Source organism: Leucoraja erinacea, chromosome 24, assembly GCF_028641065.1.
Source record: "Leucoraja erinacea ecotype New England chromosome 24, Leri_hhj_1, whole genome shotgun sequence".
NCBI lineage: Eukaryota > Metazoa > Chordata > Chondrichthyes > Rajiformes > Rajidae > Leucoraja > Leucoraja erinaceus.
This window is the reverse complement of record NC_073400.1, coordinates 22,851,430-22,869,791: the sequence shown is the minus strand read 5'-3', so window position 1 is coordinate 22,869,791 and position 18,362 is coordinate 22,851,430. Positions and strand designations below refer to the sequence as shown.

The window sequence follows — 18,362 nt, the reverse complement described above, 5'->3', positions numbered from 1 at the left end:
AACTTTCTTGCCTAATCTTTTCAACGTTTTCTTCTTGCTAGTGGGCTCACAGCAGCAGAGAGCATTTACCCTGGGCCTGGCTGCACTACTGGGCGATGGGATTTACAACTTTGGTGAACTGGTAAGTACAAAATTAAACAACGTGGTTATTGTACTGACAGCTTGCCTTCCAGCATTGTTTCTGCATTGTGAAGGTTATTGACTGCAAATATGAGTTCCAGTTTATAGAAAGCATGTGGATAGTCATGTGGATTTCCATAATCATATAGGCAAATTTTGGTTAGTTTTTAAAACCTGCAGAATTCATTTAATAGTGATGTGAATAATTGTGTGATTGTGGTCGGTTGAATGCTTTGAGTTTGAATTCAATGGAGCTATGTGTTGAGCCCACTTTTTTTGCAATTCAATCTCGAGCATTCCTGATGAATTACATTTTTCTGAATCGCGCTCTTTCTTGCCTTTTTTCCAAAGTCACCTTCGTGTATCATTTAAAATGCATTTGCATGCCCCTGCATAGAATTTTTCTTTCTGATTACAGAATCTGGTGACAATTGAATGAATTGGCTAAATGGGATGAGAAATTGGTACAGCGTTTCTATTTTATATCAAGTACCAGAAATAGCATTACATAGATGTAGGGGGATAAATTTAAATAAACCATGTAACAGACACGTTAAATCAGATATACATTTTTACAATATTTCTGCCTTTCTTGGGTAAATAGACTTTTTAAAGAAAAATCATTGAACCACTGTGAACCCTCTATTTTGTTTATTTCTCAAGTATGCTGTATACTCTATAACCATCATGTAAACAAGGAATTTCATTGCAACTTGGTGTACATGATGATAAACTAATGTGTATCCTAGCTAGGAAACATTACAAATTATACATTGCAGTGCATCTATGATTTAAAAAAATAAAATGTCTACTTGTAAAAAATTGTTAACGAGTCGTGGAAAACCACAAGTTCATGAAGTGCCTCCTGGTGTTCTGCGTGCTATGTGGGTGGTTAAGGATGGTGGGTGGTTAAGGTGGTTCTATGTGGGTGGTTAAGGATTTCTTGAGAGTATGTTCCGGGAGGTGACCACCCTGCAATTTCAAGAGTTCATTGGGGAAGTCGAAGATGAATAGCCAGCTAGTAGGCCTGGAAGAGGCAGTAGTGTAGGAATAGTCTGGTACTTCAAAGATGGAGAGCTTTACGTAGATCAGCCCTGGGCAAAGGATCCAAATTAAGTTGGCTGGTTACATCTAAAGAGACTGGGAGGTGAAAGATGACCAGTATTATACAACAAGGTTTAAATGAATGTGGAGCTCAAGATGAAGTACAGGTTGAACAACGATTTTCCAGCAATTGGTCTGCCCATCGCTACAATCCGAACAAAATTAGGAGAGCTCAGTTGAAATTCCCAGCGGCCACAGATGGCGTTCCAGTCGTGTCCCTCCATCGTGAAAGAATCAACTATGCTCTAAATCTTCTCCCGGAACTGTTTTGCAAACACATACAATAAACCCTTGTATTAAAGACCCTCTTATAACCGATGTAGGATATAGTGGGCAGACATGCCGAAGGGCCGCTTCTTGTGCTGTACTGTTCTATGGAGGAAAGCACTTCAGGTTCTGCTTGGGTAGGTTCCAATCTAAGAGTATGAAGATTCAATTTTGGATAATTTTCTCCAATTTTTGGTTACTAACCAATAAACACAACCCTTTGCCCTCCTCTGCCAATATTCCTTTGAAGCGGTTTGAAAGGTGAAACATAAGTTGCCAAAAAAAGCTTATTTAGAGTCTGTAACCAGAATAGGAATTATAGAATGGTTTTGTCTTTGAAAGTTGTTGGTAACCACAGACAACTCCAAAGCCACCCTGGAATGAAATCAGAGGGATCTGTGGATGTGATAATTATGTGCGGACTCGTGCTGTTGCTGGTGAAGGTTCTTGCTTTGCAGCTAATGCACCCAATCTTGGAGTCGTTGCGTAATACGGAGAACCAGTGGCTGATTGATACTCTATACGCTTTCAACAGTGGGAATGTGGAGACCTTCTTCTCTTTGAAAACCAACTGGGGATCACAGGCAAGTTGAACATTTTTGTCAATGTTTAAAAAATACTTGACTCTGTGATTCGTGGTTTGTAGCAGCAGCGAGTTCTACTGGCTGCTACAATATATTTTTTTTTGGCAGACGAATTTCCCTCCAAGGATGAATAATGTCCTATCATATTGTATTAAGTAAACCACTGAATCATTTGTGTTGCAAACTAGGAAATGCTGAGCTTTTTTCAGAGACCTTTTTTAAGGTAGAGTAGTTAGGGTCCGTACCCATTCAGTGCCAACATCAGTGGTGTAAAACTGGAGGACAGTGTTGAGTACAAGCCCAAGATTATCATTTTCAGGTTTAATTCGATTCTCCACGGGTATTTTATGACTTGCCAAGTATTAACATTATTTACTATTTTTATTTTGGATTTCCAATATCTGCAGTTTTTTGCTTTAAAAATTTGTTCTATTATTATTTACAGGTATTTTTGCCAACACTTCCTCTGTAACCTTCTCCCAAGACTATAACTCATGGAAATAATGTACCTCTGCTGTTCCATGGCTTTAGTTGTTCTACCAGTGGCAGTCACGCTTTAACTCCCAGGGCTATGAGATTTGCAATTTGCTTCCTAAATCTTCCTAAACCAGGAATGAGTTCATTCAACCCATCAAGTCTACGAAGATTCTCAGAGCATTCCCTTCAGTTCCATTCCCCCACATATTTACTTGTAATCTTCAATTCCTCCCTGATGCTCTTGACATCCATCTAGACAGGAGTAATTTACAGCATATTAACTTACCAGCACATCTGTTTTGTATTTTTCTCTAATTATTTAAATACATTAGAGAAAATATGAAGCAGATGGTTGTTTTCTGAGATTCAAGTGCAAAATTATTGCCAGTGCTTGTTTGCCCAGTGAGGGTAATTTGGTACAGAAGCCAGTAGCTATTTCATTGTAGTGCAATAGGGACCATGGTGTTTCCCTTTCATTGATCGGCAAATGAAAGCAGAAGGATAATGTTTGATAAGTTGCAGCAAACCATGCCAACCCAGCACAGCAAACTGCACAATTGCAGCACCAGGGTGATGCAGGTGCTAATCCACTGTCCTCTCTCCAACAGTCAGATCTTGCCAATAATGAACAGCGACTGAAGGAGAAGCTCCAGCTGCTCTGCCTAATGGAGGTGAGTCCTGTTACCACTCCTTGCTGTCGTAATGATACAGTTATAATTGAACTGATCACTTCCAAGGTTTATTGCTCCAGGATTCAAAATATTCCATGCTGGGTGCTGCCTGGCATTGTTCACATCCCTGCTGGTGCAGTTAAACTGTGTGATTTATCATTTACCATTTTTGGTGATCGTGAAATCCTTTAAAATCCTTTATCTGTGTTGTGTGCATGTTTTTTTGTGGGATTAGGCTCTGCAATAGTTTTGCCTGTGAACTGACTGACCACCACAGGAGTGCTGATGAAATATACTATCATCCTTCAGATAAGGCATTACACACTTACTCCTTCAAGTGAATGTTAAAATTGTAAGATAATTTCAAGAGAGTAGGGAAATGCTCAATCAACATTATACAGATCTTTTCATCTTTGATGTATGTGGGACATAGCTGTTTGCAAATTCTTTCATTCCCACATTAAAGCCATCAGAGACTGCCGAGCGAAGCAGCAACTGGCTGTGGCTGAAGGGGAAGGGCTCCAACTGGGCTACAAAATGACCAGCAACTGGGGTAAATTGGAGGGGAGTGGACCTGGGATGCCAGGTGTTGCTGTTGAGCCCTCTGGAGGTGTCGAGGGCCTATCAATGAAACACCAAGGAAGGAGGGTGCCCACCTGATGACCCCAATGAAGTTTCTACCCTTACCTCCACTCAAGATATTAAGAAGGTGCCAATTATAGTAGGGATTGTAATATCAAGTCCTATAAGCTCAACTGATAAGCTGGAGAAATCCAGTGACTGCTGTGAAAGTGCAGCTGACAACTAGGGAAAGACCATGTGACGGCGTGGAAAGACAGCTGACAGGAGGAAGAGACCCCAACGGGGCTGTCATGGACTAGCTATCCATGACGGCAGGCTCCGTCACTGTGAATTGTGAATAGGAGTCACCTCTCATGGCTCCGAAAAATTCAAAGAGGAAAATACCCCCTGAGTCTGCGAGAGCGGGGGCAGAAGATGACGTTGACAATCCGGTCACCGACCCTGGCATGAACACGACGAAGAAGAAGATAATCGGCACGGCACTTACAACATGAGCTGCAGGACAAGAACTCCAAGTGTGTAGCTGCGGCTGGTCCAAGGTAACATCCATCAGAGGCCTAAAAATACATCAAGGGCGGATGAAGTGCTTGAAGGAGGTGAGGCCAGGACCTCGCATTGATCAGTATCTCCTGAGAGAAAGATCAAATCAGTTGAGTGAAGCTCAGCGGCAGGATACAACCCACAGTCCAACGAGCATGAATACCCCAGTGGACAAGAAGAGTAATTCAAGCACAACGTCTGAAAACCCGGAATCCAGCCAGACGCAGCCTGCTTTGGAGAAGAACATGCAAGGCCACAGACATCATGTGAAGTGGCCAAAGTTCAGCAGCAAGAAAGAGTGGGCAACAATCGACGCAGACCTGAGTAAGATCCTAGACGGACTTCAAGGAACAGTGGAGAAGAAACTGGAGAAAATTAGTAATCTGATCTACTTCTACGGGGCAGAAAGGTCCGGAACCAAAAAGAAGGAAACAACAACCCCTCCCAAGCTCAGAAGGCAGCGAGAAATCAAATAGAGAAGGGACCTGAGGAAACGGTGGAGGAAATCCTCACTGGAGGAAAGAGTGGGCATCAACCTCCTGCAAGCAGATCGAAAGGAACGTCTGCGAAGACTGTGGAGAGCAGAAACCCTCGGAACTCGATGCAAGAGGAAGAAGAGGGTAAGAACATCCTTCTAAAGGATCCCTTCAGATTTGTGAAAGGACTCTTCACAAAGGAAAAGAGCGGGTCACTTAAAGTGTCAAAGAGGGAATTGGAGGACCACCTGAAATCAATGTACACAGACAACCAAAGATTTGAGCAGAGGGGATTCCTCCAGACATGTCACCCATTCCTCAACCAGAACACCAGTTGTATGACAGCCTCCCAAGGTGGAGCGAAGTCGAGAAAACCGTAAGGAAGACAAGGGCAGCTTCAGCTCGAGTACCAAATGGAGTTCCATACCGGCTGCACAAAAATCCTCCAAATATTTTACTGTTCCTATGGAAGCAAACATCGACCAATTCCAGCAAATCAATCTCTTGATTGTCGAAGGGAAGATCTTCTTTAGCATTGTTGCTCAAAGGATGATAACCTACCTGAAACAGAACAACCTGATTGACACGTCAGTACAGAAAGCTGGTATACCAGGCTTTTCTGGATGCTTGGAACGCACAAGCATGATATGGCACCAAATCCAGTCTGCAAAAAGGGAAGGAAGAGATCCGCACGTCTTATTCCTGGACCTAGCCAATGCTTTTGGATCTTATCCTCTGGACAGCCTTCGAGTTCTTCCATGTGCTAAAGACCATTACAAACCTGGTCAGAAACTACTTCCAAGATGTGCAATTCTGTATTACAACAACGGAATACACAACATCATGGCAATCACAGGAAGTAGGAATAATGGCAGGTTGCACCATGGCAATGGAAGTGATCATCCGAGCTTGCAAGTGGGTTGTAGGAGGAGAACGGCTGCAGTCTGGGTAGCCGCTACCTCCCATTCGCGCATACCTCAACCATTGCATGTACCAAGCGCCTGCTGGAAAAGCTTCAATCGAACATAACATGGGCCTAGATGAAGTTGAAACTCAGCAAATCCAGGAGCATATCCATCATCAGAGGAAAAACGTAGACAAGCGATTCCACATTGATGAAACATACATTGCGATGGTGTCAGAGCTGCCAGTCAAGAGTTTAGGACGGTGGTACAATGCAAGCCTCAAAGACTCAGACCAGTGTGACCAACTGAGGGGAAAAACCATCAAAGGCATTGCTAGCATAGACTAGACCTCGCTTCCTGGTAAGCTGAAACTGTGGTGCCTGCAGTTTGGATTGCTCCCCCGTCTGATGTGGCCTGTGACGATCTACGAGGTCCCCATCACCAAAGTCGAGAAGCTGGAGAGGACAGTCAGTTCATACATCAAGAAGTGGCTTGCACTCCCGCGTTGCCTCAGCAATATCGGCTTGTATGAATACAGCGTCTGGAACTGCCTGTCTCGAGCCTCACAGAAGAATACAAAAGCACCAAAGTGAGGCTGGACATGACCCTGACCGAGTCTGAAGATGAAGCGGTACAAGCGGCTGCTCCCAGACTGGCAAGTGGGAGGAAGTGGACCTCATCGGAGGCTGTACAGCAAGCAAAATCTGCTCTCAGGCATGGAGACATTGTATGACAGGTGCAGCAGGGAGGAGATGGGATTGGACTTGGGACAAGTCGACCCACATGGCACAAGGCAACATCCACCCAGAGAAGAAAGCTGGCAGTTGCTGAGGTCCGTCAGCAAGAGGAGGCAGAGAGATGTGCAAAGGCAGTCTCAGTCCAAACAGGGACAGTGGACTATCTGGGAAAACCTGGAGCATCGTAAGCTTACCTGGAAGGATCTGTGGGAAATGGAAGGAAGCCGTCTTAGCTTCATCATCAGAGCCACCTACGATGTTCTTCCCACCGCCAAGAACCTAAACCAGTGGCTTGGAGAAAATCCATCATGTTCTCTTTGCCAAACCCCAGCAACATTAAGGCACATCCTCACTGGCTGCAAAATCAGTCTTTCACAAGGCCGCTACACCTGTAAGCACAATCAGGTCCTGTGACAACTGCCGATTACCTTGGAAGGAAGGAGAACTACCACTAATGCCCTCCCTCCCCCAACGCCTGTTTTCTCAAACACCACCCCTCTTGTAAAGGCAGGACAACCTCCAGAGAAGCCATTTGCAAGAAAGGAACCGACCCTCCTGGACACTGCACAGGACTGGAAAATGCAGGCTGATCTAGACCAGAAGCTCATCTTTTCACCAGAGATCATCACAACTAATCTTAGGCCAGACTTGATCTTGTGGTCAACCTCACAGAAGTCCCTGTACATCGTGGAGTTATCTGTGCCTTGGGAGGCTGCATTTGGTGAAGCACATGAACACAAATGTCTGAAGTATTCAGACTTGGCAGCTGAGGCAGAGCAACGCGGCTGGCGTACCCAGCTACTCCCTGTAGAGGTTGGTTGTAGAGGGTTTGTAGCCATGTCAACAACCAGACTGCTGCAGGGAATGGGAGTTCAAGGACAGGCCTTCCGACAAGCCTTCAGGTCGCTGTCGGAGGCTGCCGAGCAAAGCAGCAACTGGCTGTGGCTGAAGAGGAAGGACTCCCAACTGGGCTGCAAAATGACCAGCAAGAGGGGTAAAACGGAGACGAGCGCACCTAGGACGCCAGGTGTTGCTGTTGGGCCCTCTGGAGGTGTCGTGGGCCTATCAATGAAACACCAAGGAAGGAGGGTGCCCATCTGATGACCCCAATGAAGTCTTTACCCCTACCCCCACTCAAGATATTAAGAAGGTGCCAATTATAGTAGGGATTGTAATATCAAGTCCTATAAACTTAACTGATATACTTAAACGCACTTGCCTGTAAGCTGCTTTGCAGTCATCCTGTGATGATTTTTCATATAACTGAGAGAGTTTCATCTTTTGGGTGATCAATTTGTAGAGAAACGATGAGTGTTTATGGGTGGTGTCCATGGCGCTCTCTAAATTTCTAACTCTTTAGGTAAAATTTGCACAAAAGATAGAAGGGGTACAGAATGGAGGCTCAGTGATTGCTGGTCACGGTCTTAATAATCTGATTGAATCGTCCCAGAACAATAAAGTCAGCAAGACCAAGGAGCTGATTGTTGACTTTAGAAGGAGAAAGCCATGGATCCGTGAACCGATCTTATTGATGAGTTGGCAGTGGAGGGAATCACTAATTTCAATTTTGTATCTCGTGTGTGAGGATCTGTCTTAAGCCCCACATTAATGCAACCATAAAGAAAACCCATCAATGCATCTACGTATAAGATTGAGGAGATCAGTATGTTGTTAATATTCTCTTGAACCTCTACCAGTGTACAGTGGAACGCACATAGATAATTATGGCAACTCAAGCCCCAAGATCAAAGGTGATTACAAAAGTGGCTGACACTGCCTGAGCCATCAAATTTACTGATCTTCCCACCATCAAAGGGATGTGTTGAAGATGCTGGCAGCATCAAAGGCCCACATCACCCTGTCCATTCTGTCACTTTGCTCCTTCCATCAGGAAAAAGGTATAGGAGTATGAAAACCACAACCACCAGTTTTAAGAATAAAGTCTTTCCAACAACATCATGTTCTAGAACACTACACAGCACTAACTTCAACCATGAACCATGGACTGCCTTTGGTTGCTCTGAGGACTTTGCTTTTTTTTTTGCACAGATATTGAGGTTATTTATTTATTGATTTTTGTTTATTAGATGTTATTTATGAACACTGTTTAGTGGCCCATACGCTGCTGCAAGTAAGAATTTCATTGTTCTATTGTGGATTCAACTTTATTGCTCCTCTTCATTACACCCAGTTATTATACCCATTTGCATGTTCATTTTGTCTTTTCAGTTGAGTTCATTGAAAAGAAAATTCTCTGACTATGTAACCAGAATAGAAATGGCCAGTTCCTGAACTGGCAACCTTCACTCACTTGCCCAAATTGTGTCTTGATAACTATTCCTTCTGCTGTCAAGTTTTATTGTTGTTTTATATTAAAATTCTTTGTAATTCTAAGATGGTGTTTACAAGACCAGCCAATCATCGGCAGATGACATTCCAGGAAATATCGCATCAGGCCAAGGTGCCTGTTGATGAGGTGAGTCTCGGTCTGGATTATAGAACAGTATATAGGGACTGGCTCTATGGTCCATCATGTCTTTATCTCCTGAATGAACACTTGTTTATTATTAACTATTATAAGGTCTCTCTGCCCATATCTCCACCTTGGTGGAGAACTCAATTTCCCTAATTAATTTGATATAGTTTCCATTTGATTTGGTCCACTGCCGCCATCTCTGAGCACTGCTGTAAGTTTGAAGAATGACAAGTTATAGCAGAGTGACCCACACTATTTACATGAAACCACCAGCCTTTGAGGACAGTGGGGAGTTCCTTCTATCTGTCATATGTACGCTCCTTAACTTGTAAGCCATGCTGCAGTTGGCACCAGTCTAACTGCAAATCAACTGATTGATAAAAGACAAACAATTGCTATTGCTATGACTGCAGAAGAGTTTTTGAGTCCACGTCACCCTTTTTCTTATTTGGAAACCAGTTTGCACTGGATCTTGTTGATGAATTTGTTTAGATGTCTTGTGTAGGTCATGCCTGGCTCGCAGGCAAAATCTCTGAAGGCCAACTGCAAGTGAGATGGGTTTACATTGGAATAGAAAGTAATAGATTACATTGAGAACATAGTGTTTTCTCACATAGTTTAATGCCAGTTACTTCCCTCCCCATCACAATTGGTAATAATTTTGCCAGGTCAAGCTTCATATATTGAATGGATAATCCCAGCAGAGTTTACTTATTGAGGTAGCTCTTGTCCAGTTTTAATGCTTAAAAGATGGTGGCAGTGATAATTACAGGCAGCATGCAGGAGAATACTTGTCTGCATGCATTCTTACCTTTTGACTTGATTCTTCTATCCATTCAGGTTGAAATGTTGGTTATGAAAGCGCTCTCTGCTGGCTTGGTGAAAGGCAGTATTGACGAGGTGGACCACAAGGTTCACATGACCTGGGTTCAGCCACGAGTCATGGATCTGCAGCAGGTAAGGGTATTGGACAGTTATCTGTGACCCTGTACTTCAAACTCATTTTGATATTGAAATTGGGCAGTGGTTTTCCATGAGGAATGGAGAAAAATGGAAATAGACACAAAATAATATCGGGCCAGGTAGCATCTCTGGAGAAAAGGAATAGATGATATTTCGGGGGTCGAGACCCTTCTTCAGAAAAACTGGATTTCACTCCCATTTAAAAAAGAGATGTGTTTGCTCTGGAATAGTAATAGATTGATGGAGTTTTGTTAGGCATGGTTGTCAAATAATTGGGAATAAAGATAAAGGTAAACCTTTGATTAAATCTGGCACATGCAGGACCTGTGCTGGACTAGAGGAATTTCCTATGTAATTATTGAAAATTCTTTCTATTAATATGCTAACATGTTTTGTTTTAAACGTCCAACAACATTATACATTTCTTACTGAAATCAGACCGTTTCAGGGGAGCCTTGGAGCTTCAATGTCTGGTTTGAAAGGAGCAGGGAAACCTTACCCAGTGAGCCAAATGCCAAACCATCGGGGGTTGTGAATACTTGCAGAGCAGATTCTCTGAGTTTTTCTGTTCATACTGTGCCAAACTAGTCTTGGGGGAATATGGCCTCCTGTTCTTGTTCATCTGCTGCCCTGTGGACAAATAATTACGGTGAGGCATTACATTTTCACAGGTAGAAAAGGATTTGTTGTTCACTTATGCCCTCTGTAAGGAGATAGCATTATGCCTCTTTCTGCCCTTCAGAAATATGAAAACAAAAAAACATATTCTCCAATATGGCATCGGAAAGATTTTCGTAAATTTTCAGACAACATATTTAAAATGAAATATGGAAAATTCCCAATTTCATGTAAAGGTTTCTGTTTTATGTAGCAACTAGATTGTAAAATGACAGAAGCTTTCGCCAGCAAAAGCAGCAGAAAGGTGAATAATAGTCTGGAAGAATCTTCTGTAGTTCAGTGGCTAACACTCCCAGCTCCGAGGCTAGTGGTCATGTGTTCAACCCACAACATTTTTCACCCTCCTCTCTGTTGACGTTGATAGGCTGACAAAAAGGGAATTGCGGCGGAGGATCCAACTTTCAGATGAGATTTTAACATTAGACCTCTGCAGATGACAAAGATGTTGACCATTTGCACTGGAAGTATTTATTATTTCCCTAAATTCCAGTATCATTTGCAGTTGCAATCTAATTTGCTTGTTAAATCATTCTGGAACATCCTAAGATTGCGAGTCTTAGATTATAAATGCATGGATTTCACCTAATATGGTCCAAGGCAGCCGTTACGGATGCAATTGCTCCCATGCAGCCCAGTTTGGAGTTGGAGAGGTTAAAAGAAAGTGTCCCAAACACATTTGATAGTGTAGTTTTAATGTGTCTGTTTTCACTTGACAGGGTAACTGGGTTCCCACCAGCATCAGTGTGGGGCTGTTAAAAATGTCCATGGAGGTGTGTGCTTGAACTGCGGGTCTAAGATATCCACAATGTAATACTGTATTTTTGAGTTATGACTTGTTATCTGTTGCAACATTTTAGCTTGTAATTTTTTTAATTTAACAATATCTGGAGTTTAGCACAAATAATCAATTTTTTATGAACATCATAATCTCCCACACTTCTGGCACAGTTTGACTAGTTTTGATTCCAGAAATTAGTTCCAAACCAGCAGCATTCTTTCAGTGAACCACAAACTAGCAGCTTCTGTTCATTAATTCCGGTATGGTAACATTGTCCAGGATGCAAAGGCAGTTCAAAGGTACACATTGTAAAAATTACAGTTCACATATATAAATTATTAAATTTGCTGGTGAGAACATCTGTAACAACGCCCTTTCATTATATACAGATCAGATGCGGACAAAATAGATTAGTTTATCTTGGCATCATCTTCACCACAGACATTGTGAGATCATGGTTGATCTATCTCTCTCTTCTAACCCCATTCCTCTGCCTTCTCCCCATAACTGCTGACACTCGTACTAATCAAGAATCTATCAATCTCTGCCTTGAACATATCCACTGACACAGCCTTCTGTGGCAAATAATTCCACAGATTCACCACTCTCTGACTAAATTAATTTCACCCCATCTTCCTAAAAGAACATCCTTTAATTCTGGGGCTACGACCTCTAGTCCTAGACTCTCCCACCAGTGGAAACATCCTCTCCACATCCACTCAATCCAAGCCTTTCACTATTCTGTATATTTCAATTAGGTCCCCCCTCATTCTTGTAAACTCCAGGAGTACAGGACCAGTGCCGACAAACACTCATCATAGGTTAACCTACTCATTCCTGGAATCATTCTTCTAAACTTCCTCTGGACCCTTTTCAGAGCCAGTGCATCCTTCTTCAGATATGGTGCCCAAAATTGCTCAAAATGTTCCAAATGGAGCCTTACCAGTGCCTTATAGAGCCTCAACATTACATCGCTGTTTTTGTATACAAGCCCTGTTGAAATAAATGCTAGCATTGTGGTTGCTTTCTTTACTATTGATTCAACTTGCAGATTAACATTTTGGGAATCCTGCATCAGTCCCTTTACACCTCTGATTTTTGGATTTTCTCCCCATTTAGAAAATAGTCTACGCCTTTATTCCTCCTACCAAAATAAATTACTTCACACTTTGATGCACTATATTCCATCTGCCACTTCTCTGCCCACTCTCCCAACCTGTCCAAGTCCTTCTGCAGAGTCCCTGCTTTCTCCAAATTACCTGCCCCACTACCTATTTTCGTATATTCCGCAAACTTGTTCCTAAACTTTGTTCAGTTCTGTAGTCTTTATTTGACTACACCTAATCATTCATACAATCAACATTGTAGGTCATCTGATTTCGAAATTATCTTGGGCAGGTCGTGGTTTTTCAGGATTTTTCCTCAAAATACATATATTTTCCAATTGAATAAGATCATTTCACAGACGCAACAGGTGCTCTTGTAGAGATGGTCAGGTCTGCACATGGAGTTAATTAATTGAGTGGATGTGGTTTAATATTCAATACATGCTACAAAGTATAATGGGGAAGTCTATCTTGTATGAACTACCTGCGAACTATCCTTGGTATTACTGCTTTGGAATTTCTTCCGAATGTTAATTTAATGGAATTTGTTTTTTATTTTAACCTTTTTGTGCAATTCTTATTTGCAAAACAGACCCGGTGCTGTAAATTCTACATGTTCCCCTCCCTAAAAACCTACCTGGATCCAACAGTAATCTGTGTTTATTCTAATTCTTTAACTATGCTGCATTGCCCTGAAGGGATATTTGTTTATACAGGTAATGTGAAAGAGTGCAAATATTCTTAACCCTTAGGTGTCTTTTATGAAGCAACGCCTAGAAGCCTGGTGTGCTGATGTGAAGAATATCTCCATTCTGGTTGAAGACCATGCACATGAGGTTCTTGGCTGAATCCCCATTCCAGTTGCATGTAATTTTTGTTTATTCATGCAATGTTTAAAAAAAAAGCATTCAAATGTTTTGTGTTTGCTGCCAAAGCAACTAGTTAAGTTGTGTTATTTCCTTGTGAAATTTAAATAAACATACAGTTCTATCTGTGTACACAGGACACAAGGAGTGATGATTCAGTGTCTTTAAGTGCCATTTTGTGATTTGTTCAAGAAATCTTTCCTTTTCAATGTGTTTCAATGCCAAAGAGTAAGGAAACAATCCTGGACCAATTCTAGGGGATAAAGGTATAACATGTTTTGGCGAAAAATATCTGGAAAACTGATCATTTGGTTTGGTGTGGGTATTGGGAAAAGAAGAGAAAAAAAACTAAATGTGAAAGTACTTTCTGAAGGAAGGCCAATTTTGGTTGTTGAAACATGACCTGGCACAGATAAATTAGCGAGTTCGAAATTCCGAAAAACTCAAGGAATCGTGCGATTTGTCAACGATCAAACGCAATAAAGAAAAATCGGATGAAGCGGCGTAGATACAGTGGGTATAGTTTGGGTGCGATTTTTTAAAAATTTTATTTTATTTATTTTTTGCTTTTTTTCAAGCTTGTATTTCTCATGGCTGACAAATCACAAACAGAGCGCTGACGGTATAAACTGTGTGTGAATTCTTATCTTTATTCATGATTTATGTGTAAAAATTAATCTGAGGAATGGGAATGCCAGGTAGCGGGAGAGCGGGGTGAAATAGCGAGATAGAGGGGGCAGATGCTAGTGGGGGACGGGGACTGGACCGGCAGAGGGACATTCTCGGCATCCGCACGCACACAGACACGCGCCTCATCCGCAGCCAGGATTGAAGCCGGGTCCTGCCGAACCGCCACTGGATCTTCCCCCCCCCGCGTCCCATCCATGCCAAGGGGGCGGCCGGATACGTCCGACCGATGACACCAGCGGTCCCCAGGCCCGCAGCCAGAGCGGAGCAGAAGCGCCAACCACAGCTCAACTCTGCCTCTCCCGCCGGGCCAACCGACAGCCCCGGACCGATGACACCAGCGGCCCCAGGTCCACAGCTAGCGTGGAGAAGAAGCGCCGACCCCAGCTCAACTACGCCTCTTCCACCAGGCCAACCACAGCCCCTGACCTACGACACCAGCGGCCCCAGGCCCATTGTCAGCGCTGAGAAGAAAGGCCAACCTCAGCTCAACTCCGCTTGTCCCGCCGGGGAATGCCCCCCCCCCCCCCCCCCCCTCTGCGCCGGCTGCATGCCCGGCCCGACACCTCCGGCCGTCCCCGGACAGAGACGGGACACCCGGGAGGGGACGGAGACGGCGCAGCAGCAACTCAACAGCGCCGCAGCACTGGAGACCCGGGCGAGAACTCGGACCCCGACCCCACATAGCAGCACGAACTCGCTCACTCACCAAAGCATAAAGCAATAAATACGACAAAATAATCTTAGCTTTTAACAAAGAAACGATAAATACAACTAATTCATAGTTTGAAAGCAGTATTTTCTTACCGAGAAGAATCAAAGCTGGAAAATACGGATGAAACGAAGCTCTGATCTCACGCACAGCAGTTCAGCAGCAACCACAATGTTTATAGCGAGTGACCTATCACCTGGACATGCGCAGTCGGAATACCGAACTCGCTTATTGGAGTTGAACACTGGCAGGAAAAGCAGTGAATGAGCAGTAGAACCGCAGTTCATGTAAGATGAGGAGCATTCCGTGACATTGAAAGGAGAGATCCAACTGCAGGTCCCTAGAAACAGAGAGGAGGCATAAAGTGAATTGATAATACATTAGAAATCCCAAAATATGAGATGCTAGAAAAAGAAATGCAACAAGCAGAGTTTTTAGAATAGATTGGAGTGTAACAGAACCAAACCCAAATTGATGTTTAAAAACAATAAAGTAGGTCAAAGAGGGATTTTATGGGGGATTGTCACTTACCATGGTTGAGAATTCAGCCTCACAGCGATAGGTTGAGGGGGAATGGACCAATTGGGTCAGGGCCCTCTTCGAAAGAACAGGACAGTCCTTCACTCTCAGCCAAAACGTGGCGAGCTCTTATTCCATGAAGTCACTCTTGAGCTGAGCATTTTCACGAATTCTGTAAAATTCAACCTTCACAGTCACGTCAGTATCGCTGATGGCACCTTCTTTAACGAAAAAGGGTCAGATGATCTACTCGTCACGAGATAGGCCGTTCAGTCTGGGAAGTAACGTTCGATGGCTTCACTAATTGCCAGAAGGTGGGTTGAGATCTCGTGGAAGTGGCATCTGGCGTAGCATCCAGGAGAGTCGACATCTCAGGGAAGATAGTCGTGTCACCGTCCAGGATTCTTGTCACTTTGTCATGAGCCGTGTGTAGCATTGGTGGGTTTCCTTGAAGTGACGGCTTCAAGGAATTCTCCTCAGCGAAGAAGTCAGCCAAGTAAGCAACATTCATCACGAACAGTTCATCTTGCATCTTTTCATGAAGCTGATTCTCCTCAGTACACCCTCTCTCCAAGACAGCGCTATTTATCTTGAAGTTGAATCACACGATTGAGAACTTTACCACCCGAAAGCCAGCGCATCTCTGTGTGGAATATCAGAGCAGTGAAATTGGCACCCATTTCTTCACACATTGCTTTGAAGATCCTTGAGTTTGTTGCGCTCCCTCGGATCTTTAATCTTCACCACATCTGTAAGCACTTCTCAAAGACCCGGAGGGAGAGTCTTCATCGCTAAAGCATAGCTATGTATCATACAGTGGGTGAAGGAGACATGCGGAGCGACATACTTCACGAAGGCTTGGAAGCCGGATCTGCACCCGACTATGGGAAGTGCCCCATCTTTACACTCCCCGACAAGGCATTCCCAGCCAAGCTCATGTTTGATGAGGAAGGCTTCCAGCATTCTGAACACATCTCCCCGAGTGGTAGTAGCCAATGGCTCCAAGAACAGGTACTCCTCCTTCATGGCTTCTCCATCGAGGTAACAAGCATAGACTAGCAGTTGGGAACATGAGGCAATATTTGTTGACTCGTCCAGTTGCATTGAATACACTGGACTGCTCTTCACAGCGCTCACTACTTGCAGCAGAATATCATTACTCATATCCAAGATTCGACTGTCATTCGAAAGGGAAATCTGCCTGAACTTGTTTGGCTGCTGTTCCCCCAACACCAACTTTGCTGGTTTGAGAAGGCATGGCTTGATAAGTAGCAATGTTACAAAATTTTGAGATTTAAAAAATCAAGTCTGCAATATATCCCATCAGATAAAGCATAAAAAGAAGTTTAATTTGACACCTAATTCACTTTCATATCTTCAGTATTTAAAAAGTTATGGCCATCTTCATACTCGGAAATTGGCATCTTGTTCCCTATTGCTTTTCCATTGACTTAACTCAAAGGTGTGATCGAGGACAGTCAAAAGCCCATAACTTTCTTAAAAATTAAGGGAACTGAATTCACTTTTCAGTTGTTATAGATTAAAGCATTCTGAAACAAATATGAAACAATCTTACTTGGATGACCTGAAATTAAAGCATATAATTAGTTAGTTACCTAATTGTAGCTAACTTCAAAATTCAATTACTAGATCTAAACATCTATCCATTTCTTAAGAAAAGGTTAACATTTTTAAATAGCCTAAGTGTTCAAATAACATTCACACAAGAATTCACAATATAACATGATTTTTAATTCCCGTAAATTAATAGGCATTTAAATCCTCTTGCGAGCGTGTTTTTGTGGAACACAATCGATTGGAAGGTTGCGATTGGAATTTGAACCACATATCGGCAGGAAAAACTGCCGGTTCGTATGGGGCCAAAATCACATTTTCACCAAGTATATTTTGATTAAAGTCATCCTAAGAAGCAAGTTTATATGTAAAATATACGACTTACCCCGTGTTTTGTCCCCTACTTGAGATCCTTCCCGTTGTAGGCGTTGAGGGCGTTAGAAGTTGCTTTTTATTTTATTCCAGCGATTACATTGCCCAGCGATTTTAATTTTTAATTTTTATTTATTTATTTATTTTTTAAATTTTATTCTTTTTGGCACACACACCTGCCAGTTAAAATTCCCCGCTTTATTATGGATCACAATTTCTACGAATTACGATATAAAACTGTAGGTTCACACAAAATGTGAATGCTACTCTTCACAAAATATATGCAAACATTTTCTGAGATTTCAGGAAATTTCCGGCCCCTTTGGCTCCCGAGCCCCCTTTTGGACTCCGAGCCCGTGTATAATGTACCCCCTGCACCTCCTCTCACACGCCCTGTGTGTACGTAAGCGCATATGCGAACAAAATACTGTGTGTGGTATGTACCTTTGTTAGATTCCTAAAAATGGGCTCAACAAATTGATGTTATTTACAACCCCTTCATGACTCCCGGAAAAACCCCAAACGACCCCCAGGTTAAGAACCACTGGTCGACATTCTGATTATTTACGGATGAGCTCATTGAGCGTAGATGGGTCCAAGTGGAATTAATTCATAAGAGAGCATTTTACTGGGTAATTGCTGTAGTGGCCATTTGGCTCGTTTCATGTGTCATTGATGATGGCATGTGTCTTAAATATTAGACGGCCCGTAATATTGTGGCGTGTTTCTGATGTATTTTTGGGCGTGTTTGGAGCAAAGTTGTTTTTTTTGTTTTGTTTTTTAATAAACTTCTGAGAACGGAAGTCCAGTCGATTGTTCTTCAACAGCTGGCAGCCCGAGGAAGTTCGCCTCCGGCAGGAGAAAACGACATTTTAATCCCGCCCTCCCCGCCCCCCCAGCCCCCCCCCTCCAAAGGCACCAAAGTCGCGCACACGGCCAGTGGCAGAACTGCAGCGCCGCTGAAGTTAAGTTTTGTAACATCACTATGATAAGCCTTTCACCGATGCTATGAGGTTTCTTAGTCTGTGCGATTCGATAAGCAATCCGGTATGAAGCCTCCAACGCTGCTTCATTTTGATCAGGGCAGTGACCCGTCGAATCGATGCGGGAACCCTTGAGTGTGGCTTCTTTTCGTTTGAAATAGCCCACGCTCTTCCCCGCCAGGTT

The 18,362-nt window shown here is 43.1% G+C and overlaps 1 protein-coding gene across 1 annotated transcript in view; it reads left to right on the top strand.

Annotated features, from left to right (window-relative positions):
• LOC129708788 (26S proteasome non-ATPase regulatory subunit 13-like) overlaps positions 1 to 13,468 on the top strand; it is a 36,997-nt gene extending 23,529 nt beyond the window's left edge. Inside the window, exons 8-13 of the mRNA XM_055654757.1 lie at positions 42 to 121; positions 1,950 to 2,075; positions 3,161 to 3,223; positions 8,859 to 8,939; positions 9,780 to 9,896; positions 13,217 to 13,468. Coding sequence (XP_055510732.1) covers positions 42 to 121; positions 1,950 to 2,075; positions 3,161 to 3,223; positions 8,859 to 8,939; positions 9,780 to 9,896; positions 13,217 to 13,312 — 563 coding nt within the window. The 3' untranslated portion in view covers positions 13,313 to 13,468. The remainder of the gene's footprint in view (positions 1 to 41; positions 122 to 1,949; positions 2,076 to 3,160; positions 3,224 to 8,858; positions 8,940 to 9,779; positions 9,897 to 13,216) is intronic.
• The last annotated feature ends 4,894 nt before the right edge of the window (positions 13,469 to 18,362 follow it).